This window comes from Chelonoidis abingdonii, chromosome 22 (genome assembly GCF_003597395.2).
Source record: "Chelonoidis abingdonii isolate Lonesome George chromosome 22, CheloAbing_2.0, whole genome shotgun sequence".
Lineage (NCBI taxonomy): Eukaryota > Metazoa > Chordata > Testudines > Testudinidae > Chelonoidis > Chelonoidis abingdonii.
In genome coordinates, this window is record NC_133790.1 from 12165104 (window position 1) to 12178502 (window position 13399).

Below are 13399 nucleotides of genomic sequence, written 5' to 3' on the forward strand. Positions count from 1 at the left end.
TATATATATATATATATATATATATATACCGTTAATTTCATATACTGTCTGCTTCCTGACATACTTAAAATCAATTCTCAGTGTATTCCAACATAAGCTGCATTTGAAGCTAAAGAGTAACTTCATGTTCAGATTACAATTGATACAATCAGCAATAAGGTAACGAAATCGCCATTCAAATTTTAGATTAACTGATATTTTCTGTAACTTTCTGCATTTCTCTAAGTCCTCCCTGGCCTTTTTCCGTGCACCTGCGAATAAACTGTTACTATCTACATGCAAGACAAGATAAAAATTTTTTTATAAAATTCTTTTATTCAGATATAACAACAAAACATACAGAGTTGATGATATTGACTGGGATTCCAATCCAAAATGCACCTTTAAGAAAGCAGATGGTTCTGAAATCAGCTTTATAGACTACTACAAAATGGTATGAAATTCTAACTGAAAATGACATTTTTATTCTCCTGACTAGATTTTGTTGAACTTCAGAACATCATCTGGATCACTATTACTAATTCATTAGCATTCTATCCAAAGACTGCATGCTACTTTTTTTACTTTCAGATGTTAATTATTTACATAACCGTGCTTCAAAGTGATTTCTAGTTGTCCAAATTCTTAGAAGTGTCTTGAATCATACACCTATGGTCATTGTTAACAATGTGAACTATTGTAAAAATCCACTTAATATGATCCTATTTCTAGGATTACTAAAGGGACACTGTCAACTATATATCTATTTTAAAAAAAAAATAGTAATTCCAAAAACTTCTGGATCACCTACATTTTAAATAGTATGCCATGAAGTGTTTTAAAAATCCTGTTTAAACTTTTTTTTTAAAGGTGGTTTTTTTCCCCCCTTGCTGCACAGCTTATTAACGTCTTTTTTTTTTTCCAGCAAGGCTAACTTGACTGCACAGGAATATAGTGAAACTGATCAGACAGAAGGTGCTGTCAAATGCACAAAGTAAACCAACTTAAGTGTGTGGGTTTTTTTGGTAAATTCTTTGCGATAGTAATCAAAGATAATACTTTTAACAAGTTGGTACAAAATTTTCAAACAAGAGGTTTACGATTTTCAAACAAGAGGTTTACGGTTTTCAAGTTAATTCTGTCCCATTCCACTCTTGATGCCAATGTGTGTGAGAGTGAATTTTTTTAAATAGCAGTATCCATTGGGTCTGTGCTTGCGCTGTGGATGTCCCTGTATCCCTTTCCTCCCAGGGGTGGAGCAGGCCCAGCTATACCTCAGCTCCTTTTCAATACCTGTGGCAGCAAGACCAAACATCAGTGATGTCCACTTCTCTATACATGGTGCAAGTTCTAATTCTATCTAGTTATTGAAGTAAGGGGTAGTCATTAGTATTGTTTAAGATAGGGTAGTTTTTATGTCCATATGTACAAAAATAAATACCCTCGCTCTATAATTTATGCAAAGTTGTTCCCATACCATAGCTGCTCTGGGATGACAAAATACAAGTTTCCAGGATTCATATTGTCTCTCCTTTAAGGCCACTTCTTTCTGTCACTTTCTAAATGCCTCGTACTCAGTGAAACACATATTTCAGATAAGTATGTCCTTTTAGACAAAGAAAAATATAAAGCAGAGGAATTCTGTCTTAGTGTTAGGCCTTGTCTACACTATAGCGGGAGATCGAGCTAAGTTACGCAACTTCAGCTATGTGAATAACATAGCTGAAGTCGACGTACAGGTCTGTCTCATCTTATGCTGGGGTTACATTCTGCAGTCAGCGAGTAAAGCGAAAATCGCGTATAATCAAAATTACATTGAGTGTAATGGCAGGCGGAATTGCCTGCACTACAGAAACAGTATTTAAATTGTTGTTTTTCTCCGACAGCATAAAGCTGAAATCGCGTACGTTAAATGTGCCTAAGATGTGACAGACCTGTACTTAGATCTACTTACTGCGGGTTCCATAGTACACTGTGGCAATGGGAGACGCTCTCCTGTCAACTCCCATTGCGCTTCTTGTTCAGGTGGCGTACAGAAGTTGATAGGAGAGCAATCTGCCGTTGACTTAGCAGGTCTTCACTAGACCCGCTAAATTGATCGCCGATGCGTCGATCCCCTGGTAAGTGTAGACAAGCCCTTAAACTCCTCTTAGCATGCTCCACAGGGGCCTCCTTTGAACCTGAGGGAAAGAAGACTGCCAGACCAAATCAGACTATTTCTGTGAGTTCTCCAATAAATTCTGGGTTTACCCTGTGCACTATGGTGTCTTTTCTTCCTGAAGTAAGCTGCACACTTTGACTACTGAATCTGGGCAGAAGAGGACTTAGGAAAAGTATCTATGGTAGGAAAGAGCACTACTCTCAAGGTTATAGCAGACACTGCTTTCCTTTCCCAGAACTGGATAAATCAAAGCAGAAGTCTCGCCAAGTATCTGCTCCACCTCGTGCTCCTTAGCCAACTGACAGTTCAAGGCCCAGACTGAATCCAGTTGATGCTTCTGCACTAGCTGGTCACTGAACAAGAATGGTGCTGTCCGAGGAGCATATCTGTTCCTCTTTCAGTACTAACGTATGGGCATGTGGCACTGCAGCAGTGTAGTATCTGATGAAGTGGAGATTCTTCTGGCACTAAGCTTCTTGGTAACTGAGAGAGAGATGTACGATCTCAGGAGACATGTCTCCCTCTTAAGCTCTTGGCCTCATTATTGCCTGCAGCTGAGTCCTTTTATACTGGTGGAGGACAGTGTGGTCAAAGCTGTTCTGATATTTTGTTTTGATGCATCTGTCAACACAGGGTCTGATCTCACACTACCAGTTCAGCCCAGTGTAATTATTCAAAATGGGGCCAGATCCTGTCTCCAGACCTAGCTAATGATCACAGACAGAACATCACTGAAGTCCAGAACACTTCGGCTTTTTAGCAAGAAGGACTTCACTAGAGTTACTTATGCACCAAAATGAAAGAGGTTCTCTGGGCAAAAATACTACTAAAATATTTACTTCACTCTAGGGAGTTTTCAAAGGGACTACTGATTGCTTGTTAGCCCTAAAACATTTCAGAATCTGCATCAGCTCCATAATAACCCATTTAGCAGCACTTTCAGATCATCACCTTTCTATTGAAGGCCACACTGGTTTCTCACACCCAACAGTTGCTAGGTTCCTCAAGAGCCTCCTGCATATCTTTCCTCCAAACAGAGACCTTCCCCTTCTGCAATCTTAGTGTGATTTTAAGAAGTTTGATAGGGCTCATCTTTGAACCTCTAGCAATCTGCTCTCTGCCAATGAAGACTGCCTGTCTAGTAGCTATAACTTCAGTCTCAACTAGTAGGAAAGAATCAAGCGCTCGGGATGCTTCCACCATACAGTAGACCCTCAGAGTTATGAACATCTGGGGAATGGAGGTTGTTCATAATTTTGAAATGTTTGTAATTGAACAAAACATCGTTCTTCCAAAAGTTTACAACTGAACATTGATTTAATACAGCTTTGAAACTTTACCATGCCTTGTCTTCGCTGATGCCTGATTGCATTCTTCCAGTTCCAAAGGAGGTCTGTGGTTGACTGGTCAATTTGCAACTCTAGTGTTCGTAACTCTGAGGTTCTGCTGTATTTGGTATTTCACAGTGACAAGACCACATCCACTATTTTTGCCAAAAGTTGTTGGACTTTCATCTGAATCAAGTGATCAATCTCTGTTTTCTTTCCTAAGCCTTGCTCTAACCATCACACACTTCTGACAGAACAGGATAAAACTCTTAGGGCATGTGTACATACTGCCCTAAGTCGACCTGTGTTAGGCTGACTTACTGCCACCACAGTAATTGATGCAGTGGTTTATATCCACACTACCCTCCTGAGTTGGTGGTGCACATCCTCACCATGAATATTTCCACCCACTGAAAAGTGGCAGTGTTAGGGGTCTGAGAGCCAGGGCACTCAGTACACATTTCTGCTGGGAGCTGAGCTGCCCCTCTGGGTTTCTTGTCTCCAAGCTGCGTGGGGGTGGGCAATTGACCAGCTGGGAGAGGGGACCCTCCCCGCTGGTGAAGCTGGGCTCTAGCTGCCCAGTTTTCTTGTCAATTTCACGGCTCTGGAAAAAGTGCTCAGTCTATGCATTTAATACACAGTACCACTAGGTGACGTGTTTCCAAATGTGGCTTGCTCCTTAATATATGGACTACACAGCTGACCCTGTCAGTAACTTTATGGAGAAAATGTTAATTTTGAAACAAGCCACTCAGGTCTATCTAAAGATACTGGTTTCTCTACTTGTTAATGGTTGAATGTTTTGCAAGAAGAGAGATGTTCATTAGTCTCCTAGACATCAAGTGCTTCAATGACCAAAGTGTACTATGTAATTTCTACACAGCAATATAACCAAGAAATCACTGACTTAAATCAACCAGTTTTGGTCAGTCAGCCTAAGAGGAGGAGAGGGCCAGGAATGCCAGGACCTGCAGTACTCATTCCTGAACTGTGCTACCTCACAGGTATTATATTAATAGCTTCTCTATACAGAAGTACCCGCGATGCGAATTGTATTTAAAATATATCTTTCTCCTGCGACTGTGTGACAAATTGATGATGACTTTTTGATGAATTAGCGAGGAATATTCATGGTTATAAACATCAATTTGGTAATGAAACATGTAAATATATTACTGAGAGGTTTGTGTGTTAAATTTAGTTATTATGCATTGTTGCTGTCAGTCCTAGAATATCAGAGACCCCAGGTGTGTGAGGTAATATTTTTTTATTGGACTAACTTATGTTGGGCAGAGAGAGAAGCTTTTGAGCTTACACAGATCTCTTCTGCAGGTCTGTGTAATCTGAGAAGCTTGTCTATCTCAGCAATAGAAATTGGTCCAATAAAAGATATTACCTCATCCACTTTGCGTCTCTAAAATTTAGCTAAACATTTATAGTAGTGTGTAATTCCTTAATTCCACAAAATTAAAACACATGTGCCCCTCTGTAGTTAAGACTTCCTCCTTAAACACATTTTCCCCTTCTTTCAATAACGCTAGCCTTTCCGAAATATAATTGGACAGAAGAGGAATACATTAAGCACAATTATCATCAGTGACTCTGCAGGCTAACATCATCTTGTTTGATGAATCTAGCTTGTGTATTAAAATCTTGTTTGCTTTTTGTCACTGCTGCTTTGTTTTTACTTTCTTCTTGTTAATACCTCAGAGCTCATTATGTGTGAGCAACATACTGTTCCTAGTTGCACATCAACATTATTTAAATTTCAGTTTTAAAATCTTCCTTTCTGATTTTGAAGCCAGAAAGAACACCACTTCTTTCCGGTACCAGTTGGAGTAGTGGCAGTTAAAAAGTTAACGATGTTTCTTTTAAACTTCCTGTGTGAGTCACTGAAGGTGGTGACTTCTCCAGTGCTATGTAGAAAATCTTGCCCCCTCTGCACTTTTTTTTTTTTTTTTTTTTTTTTTTAAACGTTTAGATTTGAGTTTAGGTGGCATAGTGCAGTCTTTTATGCATTAGCATGAGCTGTGGTCTGAGACAGATGTGTGGAGCCAAATGATGTTTTTAGATTCTTGGTTGCAGGTAACTTACTGCAAAAAATTAATATATTCCCCATGCTTTTTCATATGTGCCACTAAGTGTACAGCATATCTCCAGTTTTCTAGAAAATGCAGTAATAGCTGTCTCCTTGCTAAGTATTTTATTGAGCTTTCTGTGGGTCTATGTTCAAAATAAACTGAAGACCAACCTCCATTAAAAGGATTTTGCTAATTTTAGGATTGACTGATAAGATGCGTAGCGATTTTAGTGTAATGAAAGACTTGGCTGTTCATACAAGACTGACACCTGAGCAAAGACAGCATGAAGTTGGAAGACTGATTGACTACATTCACAGGTAAGTTACTTCAAAACTTGTGGTTCTTTGGGAATGAAGGGTTTTGCTTTTATTAAGGTTGTTTTCTTTTTGGTAATGAATCAGTGAACTTTTATTAAGCTCCTGTCAACTTTTACTGAAGAATGTTGTCACTTTGATCCTGGAAAAATCTTTCCCTTCAAGTACAAAATACATTACAATTTAGCCAGAAATCCTGACTCTCACTAGATGCTAAGTGATTAATGGTTTTATGATTTGTTTTTAAATTTTAACAGGGATGATAATGTTCAGAAGGAACTTCGTGACTGGGGTTTGAGTTTTGATTCCAATTTACTGTCCTTCACGGGAAGAGTTGTCCAAGCAGAAAAAATTCATCAAGCGGGAAAAGTGGTAAATAAGTTATTTAAATAAATTAAACATCTTTGAACAAAACAGATTTTTTTTTTAAAGGGGAACTCTGTGTCTGTTCAACATTTTTTAAAGAAACATCAAGAAATTTGGTTTTTTAGAGAGCACCTTCTAAATAGCAGTCCTAAAACTTTTTTAAAGTTCTGCTAAAAACCTCTTGAGGTCTTTTTTGCTCAGTTATATAAAAGAGCCTCATTAGCAAGGGAGAAGTTGACCAGGGTATTTTCAAATGCACAGAGTAAACTTGTCTGCACTACACAGCTTTTAGCAACACAGCTATGTTGCTAAAAGTCGGACAGTGTAGCTGCTGTTTGTTGGCTCTCCTGCCGACAAAAAACTTCCACCCTAATGAGTGGTGCTATTCCAGTGCTTAAATTTTCTAACTATAAGGATAGTTTTCCTGATATATAACCTAAATCTCTTTCGCTGAAGATTAAGTCCATTACTACTTGTCTTACATTCAGTGGACATGGAGAACAATTGATCACAGTCCTCTTTATAACAGCCCTTAGCATATATAAAGACTATTATTGAGTCCGTCCCCCACCCCAGTCGTCTTCTTTTCTCAAGACTAAACAAGCACAATTTTTTAACCTGTCCTCTGGTCTGGTTAAACCTAGGTCTGGTTCCTTTTTTTAAACCTCCTTTCATTTTTGTTGCTTTCCTCTGGACTCTCTCCAATTTGTTCACACTTTAGGAAAGAAGTGGCTCCCAGAATTAAGCACAGTACTCTATCCAAGGCCTTACTGATGTTGAGTTGAGTGAGACAGTTAGTTCCTGTGTCTTTTATATACAACTTTCTGGTTAATACACCATAGAATATTAGCCTTTTTTGCAGCTGCATCACACTGTTGATTCATATTGCATTTGTGATCCAGTATAACTTTGAACATGGTGTCCCCAGCCTCTGTTTACCAGAAGCTGTGATTGAGTGACAGGGCATGGATCACTTGATGATAACCTGTCAGTTCATTCCCTTTGGGGCACCTGCCATTGGAAGCTGTCAGAGGACAGGATACTGGGCTTTATGGACCTTTAGTCTGACCCAATATGGTCGTTCTTATGTTTTTCTGTTTATAACTCCCAGATCCTGCTAGGCAGTAAACCACCTAGCCAGGTATTCTTCTTTGAGTGCTTGCACATGTCCATTCCACATTAGGTGTGTGCATACTGCGAGCAGAGTTGCTGGAAATTTTTCATTCAGTGGTATTTGTTGGGTCAGCTCTAGCACCTTTTGGGGGGGGTGTGCTCATGCACAGGTATAAGGGGTCCGTCTGTCTCTGCATCCTTTCAGTTCCTTCTTACCACCTGTGACCGACACTGGAACTGCTTTTCTTGCTTCGGCAAGGTGTCCTCGGTGGGATAACTCTTCTTTGTGGTCTTTAGTTTAGTGCCTTCCCTTTGTTCATTTTGTCCTTGCTCTTTATTTCTAGTTTGGACTGTTGTGAACTTTGTTGTATGTAGTTAGTGCTCCTTGCTGTGTTAATTGAGTTTTAAGTTCACTCCCGGTGCTGGGACATGCCTTGATCTCTGGGCTTTTAGTCCTGTGCCTACTGTGGCAAGTCTGTGAGCAATCCACACTCCAGTTGTCTGAAGTGCCTGGGAAAGACTCGTATCAGATATCACTGCCAGCTCTGCCAGCAATTTAGGCCCTGTATGAAGAACAAGGAGGCCAAGTTAAAATCCCTCCTAATGGAGGCAGTTCTCCGACCCTCCTCAGAGCAGAACCAGTTGGACCCTGCACCCAGTACCTCGGCATCAATATAGAGTGCTCCTCCTGCTGTGAAAATCTGTTGGCACCATTCCCCATGACCAGTGCCAAAGAAAAAAAACGTAAGAAGCAGTTGGCAGAGGGGGAGCACTAACTGGCTCTGAAGAAAGCCAAGCATGGGGAGCACAGCGGAGTGCAACTTAATTCTGGCCACTCCTCTGCCACCACTCTGAGGGAGGCACCATTGACTCCTTCCAGTATGCAGGTCCATTAAGTCTGGTCCCGGATCAACTTTTGATGCTGGAGGACAATGGACACCAGCAAGACTGCAGTACTGTCTACCCCAGAGGCATTCATTGCAGCCAGGGACTTGCTGGACTTTTGGTACTGCCATTGCTGGAAGTGTAAGAGTTGGCAATGTTGGTGAGCTGAAGGGACCATGTTGCCCTGAGCTCCTGTTTGGTACAAGGCCTCTCAGTATCATCTAGAGGGAAACCATCCCTGATGGCCTTGATGCAGGTCTCCAATGTCTTGGCATCGTTCCCTGGAACTCCTCTCCACGGTGTCCCCGGAGGAAGGCTTGTTGTCTGACTTGGAAGTGCACTCATATCCCTGGATCCCAGTACCCTGCTAGTCAGTCCTGTCTGGGTGTGGGTCTGGGTGCAGGGGTACCCCCAAGTGCTTAGCACAGTGGGCACTGGCCTATGCAGATGCAATGATCTCTTTGGAACCTGTGGGGTTTTCTCTCCGCTGCAGGTGCCCCCATCCAGGCACTCACTCTGTGGTCTCAGAGAGGGGAGCACCTCTATCCCTCGAGCAGCACCCGACCCATATTCCGATACCAAGCCTGGTACCAATTATCAGGACTTAGAACCTTGGGACCAGAGTGGTGCAGAAGAAGAGGAGGACCCTCTGCTGGTGCAGGTCTCCTTCCTCTTCCCCCACCATGAGGCAGTGTCAGGGTGGGTGCATCGCCTCCACATGATGATTTCAAAGCTTACTCTTTTTGACAACTCCTTGTGGCCTCTAATCTCAAACTGGAAGTGGAGGTAGTTAGTCTTCCTACAGCCTGGTTGATATTTTGACTGCGGTGGCCCCATTGAAGGTGGCTCTCCCTCTCAATGTGGTCATCATGGGACCGGTTAAAGCCCTGTGGCAAACCCCATCATCCCAGCTCAAGGAGTGCTGAAAAGAAGTATTTTGTTCCCGCACAAGGTCCTGAGTACCTGTGCTCCCACCCCACTCCTGGGTTCCTAGTAGTCTTGGCAGCCAGTGAGAGGGACAGACAAGGGCAACAAGCAGTAACCCCCAAGGGAAAAGACTCAGACTTTTCAGTAGAAAGTTCTTATTCTACTGGGGGTCTATAGCTCCGCATCTCCAGCCAGCAGGCATTGCTGAGGAGGTACAACTTCAGCATCTGGAACTTAATGTTGAAATTCAAGGAGTCCCGGCAGGAGTTCTGTACTCTGGTAGAGTTGTAGCCAGGGCTTCCCTGCAGACTGTCCTGGACTCTGTGGTTAGATCCATGGTTTCTTCTTCGAGTGCTTGCTCACATCCATTCCAGTTAGGTGTGTATGCGCTGTGTGCACGTTCGTTGGAAGATTTTTACCCTAGCAACACTCGGTGGGCTGGCAGGGTGCCCCCTGGAGTGGCGCCGCTATGGCGCCTGATATACCCCTGCCGGCCCATCCATCCCTCAGTTCCTTCTTACCGCCCATGTCGGTTGTTGGAACAGTGGAGCGCAGCTTAGCTGATCTCCACCTCCCTAGCTATTCGCTCGTTTATATAGTTATTGTGTATAGTTCAATTTTCTATAGTTCTAGTTAGTTCTGTTTTAGTAGTTCTTGTAATTGTTATTGTATATAGTTAAAGAGGATCGGGGGTTAGCCCCTTCTCCTCAGCTGGTACCGGGGCCCATGCCCGGTTCACCAGGCTTCAAACCATGTGCGGCCTGTCATAGGCCGATGCCCACAGGAGACCCTCACGACTCCTGTTTAAAGTGCTTGGGCGAATCCCACCTCGCAGACAAGTGCCGAATCTGCAAGGCTTTCAAGCCCCGGACAAAAAAGGAATGGGACATTCGCCTGAAGCAACTTTTGATGGAGGCAGCTCTAACTCCTCCATCTTTGGCACCGACTGCGGCACCGGGGACAAGTGCCTCCTCCGCATCGGAGCGAACAACTACAGTGAAGGCTCCTTGACACCAGCCTTCACCGGCCCAATCTCCTGCCCGGCACCGCTCTCTCTCCCCAAGGAGCAAGAGGCATAAGACTCCGTGGCCACTGTATCTATGCTGCAGTCAGAGTGTACAACTAAGTCGGACCGCGTAGCACCGCCAACTGCTGCGGCACCGAAGACTTCTGCACCGTTGATTCCGGTCTCACAAGAGCCGTCAAGTCCGGTGCCTGTCAGCTCCTCGGCACAAGCCCTGGTCAAGCTTGTCGTGCCCTCCACCCTGGAGACCTTCTCCACAGCATGGGAGCTGATTGCCTTGACAGAGTTTGAGCTGCCTCAACCCCCAGCACCGCTGGTGCGGGTTGTTCAATCATTGGGCAACTCCGCCATGATGAGGCCATCTTCACCCGGTGCCATCAAACGTCTCCAGTCACAATCCAGGTCCCGCAGGCCCTCTCGGTCCCGTCATCGATGCCGACACCGCTCGCAGTCCCGGTACCGCTCTCGATCTCGCTACCGGTCGTACTTATGGCACCGCTCGAGATCCTGGTTGCTGTCCCGGTACTCTCGGCACCAGTCCAGGTCCCGGCACCGCTGTACCTCTCGCAGCTGATCTCGGCACGGAGATTCAAGGCACCGGTCGACCTCCCGGCACCGTGCTGGTCGCAGGTCCCGGTCCCACTCTCGGCACCGATATGACTCCCAGTACCGTTCTCCAGTACCGCGTAGAGAAGGATCGAATGGATGCAGAGACCCGGTCCAATCGGCCTCAGCTCCTCCGTGGCCTTCTCGTCATCCATCTGTCTCATCCCATGCGGACAGTGCTTCCTATGGGGATTCGGATATGCATACCCATGGCCCGGACCATGGACCTCATCAGTGGTCCTTTTGGACACCTTGGGCTTATCACCAAGCCCAAAGGGAACCGGCTGGCCCATCACGCTCCGGTCACTCAGAACACCGCGTGCCAGAGGCCACTGTGGGCAGACTTCCCCCGGCGGGTACAGAGGAAGCCTGTACCCACACACCGGAACCGCACAATCTTACGGCTCCGGAGGTCCCCCAGGATCAGGAGTCAGTACAGGACCCACTTGTCCCTGGGCTGTCGTCATCCTCTTCTCCGGATGAGGCAGTAGCGGGGACGTCATCATCGGACCCACCTCCGATTGACCTCAGGTCACACCAGGACCTTCTGCGGCATGTTACGCAGAATATCAGCTTACCAGTAGAGAAAGTTCCAGAGGTGGAGGACCCGGTGATAAGTATATTGTCAGCGGAGACACCAACTAGAGTGGCTCTCCCCTTCATCTGTTTGATCCAGGGTACAGCAGACACCATCTGGCAATCCCCGGCATCCATCCCGCCCACAGCCAGAGGGGTCGAACGGAAGTACATGGTGCCTTCCAAAGGGTATGAGTACCTGTATGTGCACCCCCCTCCCTGTTCATTGGTTGTACAGTCCGTCAATGAACGGGAGCACGACAGCCAACAAGCCCCTGCACCTAAATCAAGGGAGGCCAGGCGAATGGATTTGTTGGGACGAAAAATCTGTTCCGCGGGAGGCCTCCAACTCAGGGTAGCAAACCAGCAAGCTCTCCTGAGTAGGTACAACTACAACACCTGGGAGGTGGTAGGGAAGTTTGCAGAACTGGTCCCACAGGACTCCCGCCAGGAATTTACAGCACTCCTGGAGGAGGGGAAGAGAGTAGCGCGGACCTCCCTGCAGGCCTCGCTGCATGCCGCCGATTCGGCAGCTAGAACGGTCGCCTCTGGAATAACCATGCGACGTATATCATGGCTGCAAGTGTCAGGCCTGCCACCTGAACTTCAACATACCATACAAGGCTTGCCATTTGATGGACAGGGTTTGTTCTCACAAAAGACGGACCCCAGGCTGCAGAGTCTAAAGGACAACCGCGTAATTATGCATTCGCTGGGAATGCATACACCACAGACTCAAAGACGGTCATTCCGCTCCCAACCTCAGCGCCCTTACCCCCCGCCTAGGCCAAGGCAAGACTTTGCCAGAAGACGAGATCGTACCAACTGCAGACGTCATTCTGGACCTCAAGGGGGTAACAGTTCCAGTCCCACCAAACCAACAGCGGGACCCAAATCAAACTTTTGAGGGTGTGCCCGAGAGCGGTCTACCAATTGCCTCCCAGGATCCCTTTCAGTTCTACAACCGCCTTTCCCCGTTCCTCCCTGCGTGGTCCCAAGTAACTTCAGATCGTTGGGTCCTATGCACGGTGGAGCTTGGATACCATCTTCAGTTTATTTCACCTCCTCCCTCCCAACCCCCCTCCTTGTCCCTCTTCAGGGACCCCTCTCACGAGCAACTCCTCCTGCTCCCTGAAGAGGGACAAGGGGTCCCTGAAGAGGGACAAGGTTCGGAGGCTCCTTACAATCAGACCTATAGAGGAGGTACCGGAAGAATTAAGGGGCAAGGGGTTTTATTCCCGATATTTCCTAATCCCCAAGGCGAAAGGGGGCCCCCAGCCTATCCTAGACCTGCGAGGACTGAACAAATTCATGAAAAAGTTCAAGTTCCGCATGGTATCCCTGGGAACCATCATTCCTTCCCTGGATCCTGGAGATTGGTACGCCGCTCTCGACATGAAGGATGTGTATTTCCACATTGCAATTTACCCCTCACACAGACGGTATCTACACTTTGTGGTGAATCATCAACATTATAAGTTTACCGTCCTTCCCTTTGGCCTCTCCTTGGCCCCTCTGGTCTTCACGAAGTGTATGGCGGTTGTCGCTGCTTCCCTACGTTGTCATCGAATACATGTCTTTCCTTACCTCGACGACTGGCTTATTCGAGGGGCCTCCGAGGCACAAGTCATCAGTCATGTGACCATCATCAAGGACCTATTCATGCGTCTAGGCCTGATAATCAATTTAGAAAAGTCCACTGTGGTGCCTACACAGAGGATAGAGTTTATCGGGGCCATGCTGGACTCCAACCTTGCAACGGCCAGTTTGCCCCCACATCGTTTTCAGGCTATAGTCTCCCTTGTACAAAGACTTCAGAGCTTCTGAACAACCTCTGCCCGCACTTGCCTTGGCCTCTTCGGTCACATGGCTTGCATGCACATTCGTCACAAAGCACGCCAGACTGCGAATGCGTCCTGTCCAAACTTGGCTCGCTTCAGCCTATCGTCCGGGCAGAGACACCATAGACATTATACTCACAATTCCACCGAGCATTCTAGACTCCCTCGACTGGTGGCGAACGTCATCCCTGGAGCGTG

At 45.7% G+C, this 13399-nt stretch overlaps 1 protein-coding gene across 3 annotated transcripts in view; it reads left to right on the plus strand.

The window, feature by feature from the left end:
* PIWIL1 (piwi like RNA-mediated gene silencing 1) overlaps positions 1-13399 on the plus strand; it is a 56691-nt gene that overhangs the window by 18592 nt on the left and 24700 nt on the right. For all 3 annotated transcript variants that reach the window (XM_032791223.2, XM_075059889.1, XM_032791222.2), the window contains exons 10-13: positions 322-433; positions 4352-4472; positions 5749-5866; positions 6121-6235. In XM_032791223.2, coding sequence (XP_032647114.1) covers positions 322-433; positions 4352-4472; positions 5749-5866; positions 6121-6235 — 466 coding nt within the window. The remainder of the gene's footprint in view (positions 1-321; positions 434-4351; positions 4473-5748; positions 5867-6120; positions 6236-13399) is intronic.